Source organism: Lepisosteus oculatus, chromosome 15 (assembly GCF_040954835.1).
Source record: "Lepisosteus oculatus isolate fLepOcu1 chromosome 15, fLepOcu1.hap2, whole genome shotgun sequence".
In the NCBI taxonomy this organism is placed as follows: domain Eukaryota; kingdom Metazoa; phylum Chordata; class Actinopteri; order Semionotiformes; family Lepisosteidae; genus Lepisosteus; species Lepisosteus oculatus.
Window position 1 is genome coordinate 9989105 of NC_090710.1, and position 18656 is coordinate 10007760.

At 33.4% G+C, this 18656-nt stretch overlaps 1 protein-coding gene across 2 annotated transcripts; it reads left to right on the forward strand.

Annotated features, from left to right (window-relative positions):
- Window positions 1–228: 228 nt before the first annotated feature.
- slitrk6 (SLIT and NTRK-like family, member 6) lies at window positions 229–16408 on the forward strand. 2 transcript variants are annotated; one of them, XM_015363621.2, is made up of 3 exons: window positions 229–660; window positions 10734–10893; window positions 11494–16408. In XM_015363621.2, the coding sequence occupies exon 3, from the start codon at window positions 11513–11515 to the stop codon at window positions 13997–13999; it is 2487 nt and encodes an 828-aa protein (XP_015219107.2). In that variant the 5' UTR covers window positions 229–660; window positions 10734–10893; window positions 11494–11512; the 3' UTR covers window positions 14000–16408. The 2 variants fall into 2 exon arrangements, with proteins under 2 accessions (XP_015219107.2, XP_015219108.2); XM_015363622.2 differs by lacking the exon at window positions 10734–10893.
- Window positions 16409–18656: the final 2248 nt, after the last annotated feature.

Genomic DNA, 18656 nt, shown 5'->3' on the forward strand with positions numbered 1-18656 from the left:
CTGAACATGATTTCAATTTACATGATAAATCCTTCAAGCCTGAAGTACATTCCTAAATGCAAAGCATATCATGTTACCTGCGGCATCGCTCCAAATACTATTCTATCCTTAATCATATTAGCCGTGTTTTATTTGGTAGGAGGAGCCCACGACCCAAAGGTGGAGCTCTCTCTTTCCCATGAGTGTGCGACTCGACAGAATGTTAATGCAACAAGGCTAACCGGCTGAGTCAGAAGCCAAGAAGTGTACTTTAAGCTTACCTAGCAACATTTTGCAGTTGCAGTTACAGTAATCGAGAGGGGGTGTTAAGGGAAAAAATGATTTAGGATTGCTGTGTTAAATTCAGCGCTGTATCTAAAGATGAGCTTAATCAACAATTAACGGACAGCACTAAGAAGAAAACTGTGACAGGATGTCTAAACCTGAAATCTATTATTTTTTAGCAGAATGGGAAATTACAGTGTAGCTCGGATGTAGTTGTAAGCATTTTTAAGGGTCTTTTGGATTTTACAGATTGTTTCGCCTGTCGAGATATAACTCGACTCGAAGAGCTGCTGAAAGTGTTATTTTTCTCAGTTTTATTTAAGTGTGAAATAATATATTTTTAGGGTTTACGCCAATTTTGGATTGACGAAAGACTTTTCCTATTCTGTATTGTGGGTAAGTGACCATTAGTAAATTCCGTCTGATACTGATAGTACGTTTCATTCTAGTTTGATATTTGAAGATGGTGTAGAAAACTACGGTACTACATAACCATGTAGGACGGATAAATAACCAAGATGAAAAAAAAACGTGGTATCAAGGAGTTTTTAAACAAATCTCCTTTGAGAACTCTATTTTTTTTGGCAAATTCGAATACAAACAAGTGTAAATCGTATCCTACGTGGATTCTGACCAACTGACAATATTCTTTGGAGTGAATACCTACTTTACCTCGCATTTAAGTATTTTTAAAATCCCAAATTTCTGATAAAAGGGGAGTGTGTATTCGGAGACAGGAACGTAAAGCTCATGTAATCCTATAGTGTGCTCACATTTAACATTTTCGGTAGTCATGGCTGGACAGTAGAACAAGTCTGGTCCTGTCAAAGTATTTTAAATATCCACTTCGCTAATCATGATTTGTACCTGTAATAAGCGCTAAATGGTTTCGTGTTGTTATCGTTTTGAATAAAATAATATTGCAGTCAAAACAACGAACGTCAAAATTTGTGCCAGAGCTATTGTTTTATTATTTACTTTTCTTTCAACAGTGGTAGCGTACTTCTAATAAAACTTAAGATGACTGATGATACATTTTTCTACAAAGGTGCCAGTGCTGCATATTATGACTTGCGCAATTAGAATATGCATGTCGTAATTAACAGTGCTTATTATTGTCATAATTAACAATAATTGTTGTTCAATAATCACGTTATGTTTTTGTTTAAAACCCCTGTTTGATGCATAAAAAACAAACCATTAAAACGTGTTTGAGATTGAGTACAGTATTCAGATGGTTAAGCTCCAGGGAAAGTGGATACAGAAAATTAGCGGCAGTCAATAGATGATTTTCAGGAATACTGGGTAAATGTTGGTGGATGTAAATAATAGAAATGCGCACGATTTTGAAGTGTTTTACTACTGAATTCACTACGTTATAGTTGCCTTGGGGTTTTCGTGTGAAGGCTAGCTTGTGTATGATTGTCTTGGTTTGTTAAACCCAGACTATAACAATAACAACCTTCTGCAAATTCTATTGCTACGGTATATTTTAACGTATTCAATTCTGACATTAATATTTTTACATTTCAGTTTTTAAAATTTATATTGGGGTAGCTAGAATTTCACACACGTTGTGGACTTTAGATTTTAAAAGCTCTCGCACAGAGAACCAATAGACAACAAATAAAAAGCAGGTGTGGATGTGTTAAAAATTAGCTTCCTTTTATGCATACTAAATAACCTCATGTGTACCGTGTAAAGCAGATTTGTTTGGTGTTTTGAATGAAATATTAAAAACTATGCAGTGACAATCCTTGGCAAAGGATTATGGTGTTCTGTACAACATTCAGAACTTTTTTTAAAATAACCATTGCCGATTACAAATTTAAGTTATGTATATTCATGAACAAACACACCATTGGTAAACAAATTGTGGGATTAATGTTTTGTGTTTACATCCAATGCTTTTTGTATGCAGAGAGTGTTCCACTTAATTATGTAGTTGAGATCATCAGTCCTGGTGTACTAGATTGTAGCTCATATCCGGTACATAAACTTGGCATTAAGTTTGTGGATATGGGTATAATTAGCTCATTTAGGATAGTTCATATGTTTCACATGTCCTTCAGAGATTCTTTTCTAGTAATTCAGCAGAGTTATGATGCTCTAACCTTTTTCCTGTGAAGATGATTTGAGGTAGTGGACAGCCACAGCTGGTGTTGAGCAGTTTTTCTTCTCCTGACTTGTATCCCACAATGAAAGTAAAGTAAATGTGCATCCCTATTTTGGCATGGCTTGCTGAATAACTCCACTATAAACATCAATGAGGACATGTGGGTGAGGTCAAATGATCCTGCAGATCTTCATTCCGATTCTGTGCCAAAAATAGGCTCTTATCCTGTAGACCGGGACCACTGATTAATACCTTTTAATCCAACAAATATATCTTATCGCTGTGTTTGTTACTATAATATACTTTTAAAACATAAGTCATTCAATAAAACATCAAGTCTTGAGTGTATGTAATATTTGATCTACAGTATGTTTGCTTTTTGTGATATGAAAAATTCCCTTACTCAATTTGTGTCACTTAAATTTTCCCATACTCCATTCATTAACTTATTTATTACAATTAGAACAGTGCTTATATTTTTTCATAGAATAATGTTTTTATTGAGAGAAAGTTACAAACATCCTTGGGTAAAATACATCCATGTCCTAGTGCATTACATTCTATAGGATAGACTGACTGTTCTGGCTTGAGCTCAGTAGTATCCTTCAAAAAGCACAAGAATTTTAACCTGAAAGCCTGCTTAGTGAATGAGTATGTAAGAAATACATGTGAAAGGAAGCATAATATGATTAATTTACATTGACATTTCTTTGAGAAAGATCTAGCAAAATGTTTTTAAGAGTTAAAGTAAAACTCAGCTGAGTGTATTCTTAGTCAGCACAAAATAAGTTTAAAAAATGTATGAATTCATGTAATTTACATAAATATTCATATTTGCACTGGTTACGATTTAATCTGTTTTCAAAAACAATAATAAAAAAACTTTTTACAACATTTCATTTGCATTCAATGAAACTGCAATTTTTATAAAATATAAAGTATTTGGTAGTTTGCTCCATATACACGCAGAACATAATCTAGTTCTAAGCGCTGAGTAGAGACCTATGATTTTTAAGGAAAGATGACTGTGTAAAATTTGTGATGTTACTTTAAATTTTGCAGTATATTTCTGCCACTGTTCATTCCAGTGGCTCTGATGTCCTATCACTGTTCTTTTCTTTTCCCATCCATGGGAAAACCACAGAAATCACGGAAATCACTTCAGAAAAAAAGCTGTGTAATTAAATAATAAGAATAACAACATACTGATAGCATAGTTAAAACATAAAGAAGTTATAGGAATACATTGTATACATGGTGAATTGTATCATTGTAAAAGTATCTTACCAAATTTTCATGCAATTTAAACTGTTTTGAGTTGACTTTAATAAGTGTTTTTTTTTCTTCTGGCTATTAATACACCCTGTTACATTATCCTTTAAATTGCTTTTTTAAGTTGTACAGTATCAGGTATAAATACCATTTACTTTTCACTGTGGAGGTTATTCCATTTGCAATACTTTAAACATGTTATTCCACTGAATAGTACTACATATACAAAAGAACTACTTTTTGGTCCCAAAAGATGCTTTCCATAATCTTACTTGGTGATGACATGATGCAGACGTCTTCGTTTAGAGAGGTACTGAGTGCTTACATTGCGTTGATTCTGTTGGTTAATGGAATCCGCTCTCTGGTGGCTATCTTGTTAGTCAAGGCTTATGAACATTCATCTAGCAGTACCTTTAGACATGCTAAAATGCTTATGATTAATGATTTCAGTGCTTCCATGGAATTTTCAAACTATTAAGATGTATGTGTGCTGTAGCTAGGGGAACGTCCCAAACGTAGAGGATTCTGTCAGTAATGCTGGCTCAATCCTAAAGAAACACCCTAAGGACCCCCCAAAACATGGACGAGCAGTTTTATGTGGGTTATTATATTATGTTATTATAAAAAATATTATATATTATTGTGTTTCTATGATTATTATAATGTTCCAAATGTATCTAGTTCTATGTTCTAGGTTGATTTATAATCATATAATAATGTTATTATTGTTAGTTGAGTTCATTCAAGGGAGGCCAGAGAAAGGCACAGTAATACCATACTTACAAATTACTATTGTATTCAATCCCACAGTATGTGATGTGCAACATATGGAGCATCCAATAAAACCATAAGCAGAAAAACTGTGATGGTCAATCCAGTAACTGCTTAAGAAGTAATAGATATTAGAGTTGGACAAGGTCAATTCAATAACGTATAGCAAGAATAGAATAGGAAGATTAGCTGGGCCTATATAGTGTGAGGCACAAAGTTCCATGTGCATTAACAGTGTCATGCCTGGTACAACCTCAGTCATGCTTGTGTCAGTCTAGGACAGTGGTTCTCAAACTCAAACCAGTTGTAGTACGAGGAGGTCCGCCAGGCAGTACACCATATGAACCCTGAACTTTGTTGTGTGCACTGAAAAATTGGGACAGGTTTTCATATTTTCTATTTAAAGAAAATTAGTTTATGTCGAATACGCAGCTTACATACTACGATACAGCACGTGCTAATACTTGAGTGGACACAAGAGCTACAATGTAATTCTATACCATTCAATAGGAATGTTTGCTACGAACACAAGTGACCAATTGTATTTTAAAAAAGGTATCTCCAGCAAATAGAGAGATAGGAGAATGTGTGTGATTTTGGAACAATGCCAATGTTGTAATCACAGAAAAGCATAGAAATGCATACTACTAATACTGGCAATCTTGTGTGCACAGGAAAGCGTGATAGATAACAGAAAAATATTGAAGAACTGATCTAGGTTAATTTGAGAAAAATACGCCGAGTGTCTCTGTTTCGCTCCCGTGCGCATGAAATAAAAACTTATTTTAACTTCTGAGACAAACTCCTGAAATGGAAATGGAGAAAAATGCAAGCTTGCGGATTGCTAAAGCTGGTAAGCCCCATACTACTTGTGAAGATCTTTGTTTACCGTTGGCAAAAGAGCTGACACATATTATGTTTGGAGAAAAAGCTGCTGAACAGCTCGACCTGCTGCCCCCTCCGAAAGACACAGTCATTCATAGAATTATTGAAATGGCAGATGATATCAAAAGTACGCTGATAAAGGGTGTAAAGATGTGCAGATGCTTTTCACTGCAATTAGATGAGTCTATAAATGTCATTGATTTGGCCAATTTGCACATTTATGTTTGATATGAGTTTGAGGGTACGTCCCATGAGGGCTTTCTGTTCTGTAAGCCGATACCAACAGGAACTACAGGAGAGCACATATTTCAGCTTCTGAATGAATTTATCAAAGAGAATGTCATCGACTGGATAAAATGCATCAGAGTTTGTACAGATGGTGCTAGAGCGATGACAAGCCGAAACAGAGGTGTAGTTGCACGAATTAGAGAGGTTCTCCAGATATGAACTGCAGCATCCACTGTGAGGCCTTGGTCGTCAAGAAAATGCCTGATGATTTAGAATCTGTTAGACTGTTGTGTATTGTATTAAGGCTCGACCAATGAATTCACATCTGCTTTGGTCGAATAAACAGGCTCACCACTCTCACTGAAATGGTGCTTTTTTATTGTTTATTTTTAATTGTTGTTGTTCCTTTTTGTCATTCTTTAAAGCGCTTTGAGAAGCCACCTTTAAAGGCACAATATCAAATATACACACACTCATGTTGGTCATTGAGATTTTCTGGGGTTCTTATGAGAAGATGACTTATAGGTGGTACTTGGTTGCTTTGGGTTGATCAGGGGTGGTACTTGGTCCAAAAAGTTTGAGAACTACTGATCTAGGACATACAATTTGAAAACCAGTGTTTGGAATATGCAATGACTACTCCATCCCCATTAGTTCTGTTGTAAATGAAACTCCAGTTAACACTCTACCATCCAGATTTTTTCATTAACAGACATTTAAAGTTGAGAAACCACAACATAAATGCAGACGTACAATTCATTAGCATATCCTAAAATAAATTACAAATCTGAATCTTGCATGTTTCACTGTAGTGTCCATCATTTAGTAATTTAAGACTACTGGCGGCAACCCTGCTAAGAAGAGCATTCAAGTTTACCTTTCTACCAATGGTGAGACAAGTGGGTCAGGGGCAACCTTAAATCTGAAGGCCACTATTGGAAATTTACAACACAAGCAATATCTTAGTATTGTTCATTTTGGCTGAAAAGCATACATCGGCATAAGTAAAGAAGTGGTTAACACTATACAAAATAAAGGTTCTTTACTGTCCATCTCAATGTCCAGAGCTTAATCTGAACATTTGAGGTTTAAAGAAGGCAGTTCACAAACACAAACCAAAAGGTCTTAAGGATCTAGAACAGTTCTCCAAAGTGGAATGATCAAAAATATCCCTTCAGGTGTGCCAGAAATATACAACACACTACAGGAGTTGTCTTGACAAATTAAGTCGATGGCAGAGAGCAATTTACAAAACACCACATCCAGTGGAGTGAATAAATATGACCCCTGTGCTTTCTGGACAATAATTATGAAAAATGTGCTCTCTGTAGTTATGTTATGATTGTAGCATATTACTGTATGTTTAAAATTGTTCTATATATTATATAAATCTAAAATTGTTTATTTCTATTTTATCAGCGGTGTAAATCTGGATGGCACTGTATGTGAGATATATACAGTATGCTGTAGGTAATTCTCTAGTCACATTAGAAACACTTAATACATTTGTGTTGTATGTTGTTATTTTACATGATGTAACTTGGGAATATTAAACACATATTTAAGGTGAAAGATTCTTAAAAAATCACAACCAGACAAGCATTACATTAAGTTAGTGTTATATTTTAGTTTATACAATCCTTTGGAGTCTTCAAATTTGTGTTGCAACAACAAGATCTGTAGAAGTCTGTGTGGTGGTTGATCATGTGAATGTCAGTAATGCCCAAACTGAGGTTGATAGCTGGACCCTGTGTGGGGTTTGGACAAAAATCTGAAATTGAAGTGACGGTATCCAAACCCTTAGACGAGAGCGGAGTCTTGGACGTAAAGCAAAAGGTCATCATCGAAAGGTCGAGAGAGAATCAGGATCGAAGGGTTGAGTAGCTCTAGCTGAGAAAAAGTCTCAATGGTGAGCAAGGACGGATTGAGGAGAGAGGGTTTAAATAGGAAGGAGTGTGGTATGAATTAGTGCATGAGTATGTGCGGTGTGGAGTGTGCGTGGGTATGTGGTGATGCTTGCGTGCGATTTGTGACAGAATGCAAATTACATTAGAAAATTAAGTCCCAGTCCTTGCAGAACAATTTTAGAAATCTTGCAAGCAAGTTAAAGACCAAAACAAAATCAGTAACTAGAATCCCTTCTATGGCAATAAAAACACATTCTGACTACTCTTAAATAGAAAATGAAACAAACCTGCTGAGAGCTAAACATATAGAGCACTTTTAGGAACATTCAAACTAGAATGGAAGGGGAAGTAAACCTAAAAATTAACCATGTGGATAACACAATGAAAAAATTATAAAACAAATAACAGCAATTCAAGATCAGCTTCCATCATTTTTTTTAAACTTTAGATTGATAAAGTACTAGTATCCAAATTAAAATGATGTGTCATTTGACTTCCTCTGGTTTGTATATTTATTTTTACCCTGGTGAAGTGTTTAAAGAGCAGCATCCCCTAACAGCAATGGATTTACTTTGTAGTATTTTTTTCTTGCACATTAAAGTTTAAAACATTCAAAATTTAAAGTTGAATTATAATACTACTATATTATTAATTTTAGGCTTAAGGTTCAAGGTGGCATTAGACTAAGATTGTGGTCAAAGATTGAATATGTTCATAGACTCAGAAATGCAAACTTGTATTGTAGTAGTAATGACAGTAACCCTATAAGCAGAACCATCTGTATGCGTATATAACTAAACCAATTACCAACATTGATAAATCAAAACAAATCCAAAATGTAAAGGGAAACCAAAATTAGAAAATATTCCCAAACAGTTCTAGACAACTGTGATTTTGTGAATTGACTTGGTAAGTCCCTGGAGCCAATCCTTTGTGATTGAACCATTACATGTTAAATTATCTGTTTTTCAGGTGTTACTGTTTTTGAAATACATATGTATGACACCTGTAACACCGATTGTATTTTTGTATTGTGCTTTTAAAATTCAGTTATTTTTGTATATTGGATGTTCATCATGCTTTTATTCAGTTATACAACATGATCATAATGGCTTTCAGCAGGAGAACATCTATATGCAGTGTAGCTTAATGTCTGCACAATTGGAGATGGATTCAACAGTGCAGACCTACAAGAGGCATATTCCGATTAAAAAAAAAAACTGGCACTCTGTCCGTTATGTTGTGTCATTATTACTTTCTGGCATAATAAATGGTTAGCATCTCTGACAGCTGTATCTTTTGAAAGTCTTTTAATATTGATATTTTCCATTTAAACTCTACAGTAGGTAAGATTTTACTTTTACTTTGGTATTGTAGCTGTGTGTTACAGAACAACTTTAAATGCATATGCATTTCCAAGAAAAATAACAAGTATTACAAAACACGGAACTTACAGCATTATGTGAGTTTCAAAAGCTAAAGTTATATACTTTATGTGCATTATATATTATATTTGATAAAGCGATTTTGGACTTCTTTACAACTTAACTTTTAAGTTAAGGTTAATAGAACTTTTATCTAGTTTCTGATATAGCACGTTATATTTTGCATCACAATATATGTGTCTGTTGTTTGCAGTTTTTAAAAGCATTTCCATGTATTACAGGCTTATAGGGAAGATCCGTTTTTTTATTGTGTTGGATTTGCGGTTCTTGTTAGGAATTTCTACAGTTCACTAATTTGGTTAATATGGCTGCTTGTAAGCTCAGTAAATGCCTGCTGTTGAATTAGCCTGTTTTATTTGCTTGAAAAGACAATTGCTTAAACAGATCTACAGTCCCTTGGCTACATGGTAAAGATGTAATACAGAAAAAAAAAGTGGAGATGCAGTCTGTTTATCAGATTAATAATCTTGGTGTTTTATTGATAACTCACTAGATAATTGATACATTGCAGTATGCTATCAATTTTTATTTATTTACAGCAACTCTATTACAATAATAAATCAAGAAAACAAGGTTACCCAAAGTTATTGCAATTGGGAGAATATGAAGAACATGACTGAACACTGTTGTATAGGTTTATATAGTAAATTCTAGATCTCCTACATTTAATGGTGCTGTAAACTTCTAGAATAATTTTATAACTTTAGTGTTAAGTTTCATTATTTCTTCATATTTAAGTACAGAAAAAGTATTTAACACCAGTTTAGACAATAATTTAACAAATAATACATTTAATTTAAAAAATAAGTTTCTGCCAAACTGTACAATATATACATTATTGTCTCAAACTTCAATCTTTTACTGTACTTCATGTTTCTTTTCTGTATAACTATACAGATCTTAAAACAAATAGATGCCACTGCAAAATTGTTTATAGTGAGATGGAAATATTGAGCTCTCTCTGGTGACAGACACAGAAGTTGTCTTTGAATCAATCAGGCATGTTCATTCTGTGATGGAATAAACCCAAATTGTATTCATACAGAAGAAAAACCTATAATTCAATTAACCATTTTAGGTAGGAGTTCTATTCAGTTAATATGATGTAACAAATGAGTTATATATACAATTACTGTAATACGATCGGTAAAGCTAAATGTAGATTTTTCAGGTTCAGGTTTTCACATTCAGTTGCTTTTTGTCATAACCCCTAGGTGTTACAAAAATAGGAAAGTTCATAACAACTCATATCCAATATTTACCTGTATACCGTATATAGAACATATTTGTTTTTTGCTGTGGAATATCTTTAAAAGTAAGTGCCTGTAAAATGTCTGTGATTAAACTACTAATTAACTGCAAATAGTTAGGGAATTTTAATAATAATGAATAATTTAAGATTAAAAATGAATGCTGAAAATTACTAGTTACAGTAAGTACTGGTTATATTTAATTAAATATACATGAAATAAATTTGTGTAATTTCACCTCAGTTCTGAAGCTGTTTTAAACCTATTACTTATTATGCAAATTATTCAATACATATAAATGCACCATGCTTAGAACCATGCTAAGGCTTGTGGCATCATATTATGTAATTCTGAATCCTGTCTAAGGTCTTTTCTGTATTTTCACATTTGTTGTATGTTCGCAAAGGAAATTAAAGTTTTCAAAGAATATGAATAGAATATCAGATTAATTCGGTTTTAATCAATTAGGTTTTAAAGACAATATGTTATCAATATCTAGACTTACGGGTTGCACAATGCACTGAATTGCCCCACATAAAATGTAAAATAAAAAGAGTCACACTTGTCCCTCCCAATCAAATGGTTTCTTTTACAGATCAATTAGTAACCACACTGAATGACATCCATCATCGTGGTCTGCACAAAACCTTGATGTTTTGCTAATGAGGACTTAACCCTACTGCTGGCAAGTGCGCCTGAGATGTCTTAGACCAGCCTCCAACATACTGATGGCACAAGGCATGACGTTCAACAGGGTAACCTCACCTGATCACCAGTGACCAGTCAACACTCTCACTACTGAAGTGATGTAATGCTTGTGTAACAGTCATATTGTTTTTCAAAAACATAAAACATTTATAGATTCATGCTTGTTGTGATGCCCGGTGCTTTTGTTATATATAACTGAAGAATAGAACAATTTGGGGCAACATTGTGGCATGGTAGTACTGTTGCCTCACAGGGGAAGAAGAGTTCTGGGTTTGTTTGCAGTTTAGCTATTTAGTTTATGCATGTCTATGCTGAGTTTGCATATGTTTCCTGTTTTTAATTGGCAGTTTTAAGTTTTTTTTTGTCATCGTGGTATTTCAAAATTTTGCTTTTGTCGCAGTGGTATTTCTAGGGAATTTATGATTAGGGGGATTGATCCCCACATAATCACGTACTGCCGATGATTTGTAAAGAAACAAAAGAACAAAATGAGCATAATGAGCTGAATGGTCTTCTTTTATTTGTGGTGTTTCTGATATCCTGCTGTAAAATCTCTTATTCTGATTAAACATTTGAAAGAGGAACACATGTACCAAAGTCTTTAATATGAAACAATTTAAAAAATATTTTTCTTTCTTTCATTGCAGATACACTAGAAGTCAGAAAATGTTCACCTGGATTATACTTATATGTTTATCTATTGCTGTCGCTAATTTCCAAAATATCCAGCCAAACAAGGCATTTTCCAAAGGATTTTGTGACGCTTTGTGCACTTGTGAAGAAAAAGATGGTGTCCTGTACATAAACTGTGAGGAAAGAAACATTAGCAAAGTAACTCAAGTTAAAGTGCCACCAGACACACCTTTCCACCTTACTCTCTATAAGAATGACATAGTAGAACTGCATCCTGATGAAATGGAACACCTTAAGAATGCTGTCTCACTCCATCTTGGCACTAATAGCATTCAAGAACTGGAACCTGGAGTTTTTAGTGCACTTGGTTCCCTGAAGAAATTGCATATAAACAGTAACTTTATAGTGATTTTAAAAGAGGACACATTTCATGGTTTGGTTAATTTGGAGTACCTTCAGGCTGACACTAACTTTATCAGTGTGATTGAATATGGGGCATTTAGCAAGCTCATTCGACTCAAAGTTCTTATTTTGAATGACAATTCACTTGAATTTTTTCCAAGTAACATTTTTCGATTTTTGCCATTGACCCATTTGGATCTTCGAGGAAATCACCTGAAAACACTACCATATGTTGGTTTCCTGGAGCATATAGGGGGCATCATGGAGCTGTTGGTGGAAGATAATGAATGGTTTTGTGACTGTGAAATATTGCCACTTAAAATATGGATAGAAAACATGCGTTTCAAATCTGCAATTGGAGAAGTTGTTTGCAACAGCCCTATGCAACTTAAAGGCAGTATTTTAAGTAGGGTAAAAAGGGAAATTTTGTGTCCATCCCATGCTGAAATAGATTTGGAGAAACTTTCAAAGACATCAACTATGGCAATAACCCCATCTTCAAAAGTTATACCTATTCAAAACCTCACACAAGGTGATGGTACAACACCAGCTCTTGTCCCAGGGGTAGCATGCCTTAAACAGTGTCCTTGCCATAAACATCCAACCATTGGACTCTTGATCCATTGTCAGGACAAAGGCATTCAAAGGATATCAGATCTTGGATTACCACATGAAAGCCCAAGAGAGCTTGTATTAACTGGCAACATGATTCAGAATCTTTTACAATATGATTTCGTAGAGTATGGGAGCTTAAAATTCCTCAATTTGGCAAACAACCAAATTGAAAATATTGATGATGAAACTTTTCTCAGTTTACGCCATTTGAAAAGGTTATATTTAAATGGCAATAAACTTACAAGGCTATCACCAGGCATGTTTGCTGGACTCTACAACATTGAGTATTTGTATCTGGAATATAACATGATCAAAGAGATACTTTCTGGAACGTTTAGCACAATGCCAAATCTAAAGCTACTTTCCTTAAACAACAATCGCCTTCAAACACTACCACCTCTGATTTTTCACAGAATGCCACTTGCTGAATTAGATCTCAGAAAAAACCTTTTCATGCATTTACCAGTGAGTAATGTGTTGGACCACCTTGATTCTTTAGAACGGATTTATCTGGAAGATAACCCATGGGATTGTTCTTGTGATTTGGTTGGTCTTAAGCAATGGATTGAGAAACTCAATAAGGATACAATAGTTGGTACAATGTTGTGTCATTCTCCAAGAAAAGTTGCAAAAACTGATTTGAGATTCCTAAGAAATGAGCTGTTGTGTCCAGGCTTGGTAACATTTTATTCATTGCCAACTCATGATAATAACGGAGGAGTAACCACATCAGCAACAACCACAAGCACTGCAGGAAACCTTTTTATGTCCTTCACAGATGCTGTTCCTCTTTCTGTATTAATCCTTGGACTGTTGATTGTCTTTCTTATGATTGTTTTCTGTGCAGCCGGACTGGTTGTTCTAGTTTTGCATCGTCGCCGGAGGTCAAAGAAGAAGCAAACAGATGATCAACCAAGGGAAAATAGTCCTATACACCTCCATTACAGTATGTTTGGGCAAAGAACCACCCATCACATGTCTCAGAGGCCTGGAGCTACAGTGTGCAATGAACCAACACATAATCCCATTGGACAGGTTTGCAGAAGTCCAACTTATAATGTACATCTAAAAGAACAAGAACAAGATGAATTTGATCTAAATGATTCTAAGAATGTTTGTAGACGTATTCTGGAAAAGGAGAATGATTCACCTATGACTGGACTTAATAGGAAATTCAGAGCTGTTACTGAATATCCACCTGAATTTGTTACTCTTGGGGATGCAGATTCATTATATAGAAACATTCTTGAAAGAGAAAGGGAACTCCAGCAGCTAAGCATCACGGAATACCTCAGAAAAAATATATCTCAGCTTCAACCAGCTGTTGAAGTCCATGGTCACAGTAGACACGAAGAATTGAAATTAATGGAGACAATCATGTACACCAGGCCAAGAAAAGTCACAGTAGAACAAACTAAAAATGAGTATTTTGAGCTTAAAGCCAATTTACACACTGAGCCTGATTACCTGGAGGTGCTAGAGCAGCAAACTACATTGAACTGAAAAAGGATTCCTTCAGGGATGCTGTCATCTGCTTTTGTATATACCTTGTTAAGTGCCTTAGTAAATTAGTCTTGTGTATTCTATTTATAACAGTGTAAAAACATAAAACAGTAATCCTAGAACTAAACTCAGGGATCACTGTCAGAAGAGCATCAAGAGCAGAAAAACTATAAAGGTATATTTCCATTATTTAAACTGCATATAGTTTAAACATACTGTTCATTTTTTACTTTTTATATCATGTGCAGACATGGCATCTGATTTATTTGGTGAACTGTGCTAGTTTTACTGTATGTTTTAAGTTTCCATTTGTCCTTAGTTGTTTACAATCAGTTTGACAATTTAGTTAAAGAAGGCTACAGACTCAGATAAAAAAAAATATAATAGTTGCAAAGATTAATATATGAAACAAGACGTTTAAAATTATCGGTGATGACAAAGGAAACAAGTAAAGTGCATGTTTATACAATATATACACAAAATTTAGGACTAACATTGAACATTTTGAATGATTTATGTGTCAAATGTCTGATTATTACTGTTGTTAATTTTATTTACTTTTACTTAAATCACTATAAGTTTTTTATTTGTCTGTAAGAAACGGGGTCCTCAGAAACAATGTTTTCAACTATTAATCTAATTTGAAATATTTGTACCTGGTAGCTCCTGGTAGAAATCTTTAATAGGGACACCTTTGTGTCATCTAATTTAATTTTGAGGCTATAAACTTAATAAGTAAATTAAAACTGTATTTTGCACTGCTGTAAATAAGTAATTTTAAATGATGCATGACAATCAGAAAATTCTGCTGTAAATTATTGTTTTTGATTTGATTTTCTATATACATTCAGTATAGCTACTGATAAATATATATTTATACTATGTATATATTATTTTATGTTGGAAATACACTAATGAGTCAGTATAGCACAATGGAAGACAATGTTTAGCCAGCAGATATGACCACTGTAGCTGTATTTTATATCTGTGCATAAAATGTGCAAAGTATTTATTATGTATTTTTTAATGTCACAATATTATGATTGAGTGCCTTTAATGCAGTAGAGTTAAAAACACAATGAACTGTGAATAAAGTCGTATAGTTGCATTTCTATAAATAATAGATTAAAATATATTTTTCCATGTTTTTTTTTTAATATGCTAAATATATATCTGTTTTCTTTCATTTTATTATCAACATGTTATGGAAATGTAGGTGTGCAGCCTTTGTAAACAAAAAAGAAGTGGCTTATGTATGTTGTATGTTGAAATTCTGAAGAAAAAAAAACAGTCTGACAATGTGTGACCGCAACATTATTTTCAGGTACACTGATCATCAAAAGGAACTAATCACTTTTACTGCAACAGATTCACAACATTATCAGGAAAATAATCTATTCTGTTGTAACATTTTTCAGAAAAGACATGACAAGGTAAATTAATTATGGTGATTCTCATTTGGAATGTCAGCTTCAAAGACTAACACCTCTCATCAGTAAGGGAATATACTTTGAAAATCACAAAATCACAATCACAAAATCACACTACTACTGTATGTAGTCAGCGTTAAAAGCAATACAAGTTATACATGTACGATGTATGCTTTGCACAAGCATGTGCATCTTTAGTAGTCTCTGAGCTGTAAATGCTTATCATTGCAGTTCCTCCTAGATATTTTCAATAGGGCTCAAATCTTGTGATTATGGCATCCATAGCATAAATGTGACATTTTCATCATGCAAGAAAAACAATTTCATGAGTAATTTGTCCTACAGGAATGTTATCACATCAAATTGAGCCCACAGAGCAGCATATGATGTCCCAGGCCTGGATCAATGAAGCACCATTCAATCAGGTTTCCATTAATCACAATAAGTGATAATTTTGTAGAACTATGCACTTCTGGTCAGACTGTCACGTTTCGACCTCTCCACTGATTTTGGCAAGGTGCACCCCTGATAATGGACTATCATGGACTATAACTAGAAATGTCTCCTAATGTCAGTGTCTTTCTCCCAAACACTCATTGCACAAAGATGTAAGTAGGGCAAACTGGTTCCTTTCTTTTTATTCCATTTTTTTATTTTCACCAACATTGTCAACAATCAGTCTTTTTTTATTAAAAACCTGCATGTTTAAATAGAATTGTAAGTTTGTTTTGATACTTGGTATACATTTTAGAAACTGAAATTGTTGTAAATAGCTTTGTGATAATGATTAATGATATGATATTGGGATAATGATTTTGCGATTCCTTAATGTCACTAAGAATTTTGTGTGTGTGACAAAGTCAAATTCTGGAGCAATTTCATGTAAACTTTCTTCTGTTGTTTCTTAGTTCTAGGTATTATTAAAATATAAGAAAGATTACAAACATAATTTGCTATTTACAGTAGCTGATGTTGCTCATTTGGTCATTAAAGATTTTTATTAATAATTATTGATTAGATCGATTTTATTTTTTCTCAAGTTTTCATTGAAGGGTAATACAATGTTCAATTTCATCATGTAATATGGTATCCTTGTAGCACTATAAATAATGTCATTGCAAATAATAATAATGATAATAATTACAATATGAAGAATATAACCTACTGTGCAATAAAAATATAATAATATAAAGGTAAATTAAAATAATTAAAAAAATGATAAAACATTTACTAATTAAATTACAAAGTACCCAGTATTCTACATGCAAACATTTGGTGCATTATAATATAATATAAACATAATAATATTAAATGTTTTGTGGAATATTGTCTGATTTAAAATAAAGGTATACATATATAAAAATGTTTACAGAAGTAAAACAAGCCCAAAGTTAAGTAGTTTTATGTTTGCTTGTTTTTATTATAATTCTAAGAAGAGAGTACAATCCACATTTAGAATATGGGATCTACATTTCCTCAGAAAATACAGATGGAATGTACAATTTCTCCTCTAAATCAAATGATCATATTGTTATTAAATGGTTAACCATAATATAGCTTTCAGGTATAACAAGGTTTTTGTTTAGGTTTGGTTACGCAATGTCTGCTTGTCCCAGCCTAGTTTCATACTTTTTCATACTGTTTGATTAGATGACTTTGTATTTACAGTACATTGAGAGTGCGGGATTACTGAAGCGGATTAATTTGCAGTGTTTAACAAAAACATGTACCTGAAAAATATAAAATATCTTTTAAAAGTTAACATTTCACTGATATTAAAAGTTAAACACAGAACCTTATGAATTAAACAGTATAATATATGACATTTTATATTTTTGGTTTTGCTTTTTAATGTAAAAGATCTTGAGGTAATATGTCATTAAATGTGCTTTATAATACAGATTATTATGCATTCTTATTTATTTACACAAAGATGTGTTTAGTAAATAAATAAAAGGTGTTAATTAACTATTTACAATTTTAAAATGTATGGAAAAAATAGTTAAAAGTAATATAATTCCCATAGCATAATATGGAAGTTCTGAGGATGACAAAATATTCAAGTTTATTAGAGAACTAGAATGTTATATCTTGTTAGTTCACAAGAGATAAGGACACCTGACAGACTTTTTAAGCCAAACTTGTAGCATCAGTATTCTGAAAGGGCAAATATAACATACCATATATATATAAGTGAACCTAATACCTAATAATGACTGATAATTCTCTTGTCATTGTTGTTACTAAATTATTTAAGTGAAATACTAGTGAAAACAGTGTTTCACAGGATTCCTATCTACAAAGCAGCGGTTGCTACAAACTACAAAGATTCCTTTCGTTTGCCAAAACTATAAATCAGTGCTACCTTGCTGTCACAATTACTAACTGCAAATTACAAACTGATGTCTTATAGAAAAGATGTAGTACATAAAGAATAAAAAACATTATTTTAACATTATATATCGCAAGTGTTCTTCATGTTGTGTGGTATGGTATGTTTGCAGATTTACAACTGCCAGTTGATAAAAGATAAGTGGTTCCATATTATGCTATAAAAGTTTAAAAAAATCCAGTATTAGCTTTCAGAGATAAGGTACTACTTTCCTACTTTTTAGACAACACTGTTTAATTTTGCAGTTTGAGAAAAAACAAAACCATAACAATAACCAAAATGCTACAAAGAAACTCATAATACTGCAAGAAATGTCATAAAACAACTTTGTATAATTATAAATAAAATTGTATACTATAGCTGAAAGAACAGTATTAATAGTAACCTGCATAGATGAATAGAATGTAGTTGCCAAACATTTGATACAGAAGTTCCTAACAAATGAATGTTCAACATCCAAACATTTGGTGAAGTGGTAATAGTTTGGCCAGCTGTTTGACCCATCTTTAATGATTCGAAGCAGTATGAAGTTTCACTGCTTCTGTTTTTTCTGTTTTTGTTTTGTTGCAACCCTTAGTCAGAAGGACTTACCAAGCTTCTTTTTCAAGCCCTTGGTGTGCTTTTTAAATTGTTACATTTACTGTACAGCCGGTTGGCACAGTGGCACAGTGGTTAGCATTGCTGACTCATAGTGTTCAGGCTCTGGGTTTATTTCCGAACCTGTGTTGCTTTATGGGAGGAGTTTGTATGATCTCCCCATGTTGCTTTGAGTTTTTTTCCAGTTGCTCTTGTTTTTTCCCCCACAGTTCAAAGATCTCCTGGTAGGATAACTTCC

Bases quoted from the DNA above. Each gene is read 5' to 3' on its own strand.
- slitrk6 (XM_015363621.2), top strand. From the start codon at position 11,513: ATGTTCACCTGGATTATACTTATATGTTTATCTATTGCTGTCGCTAAT.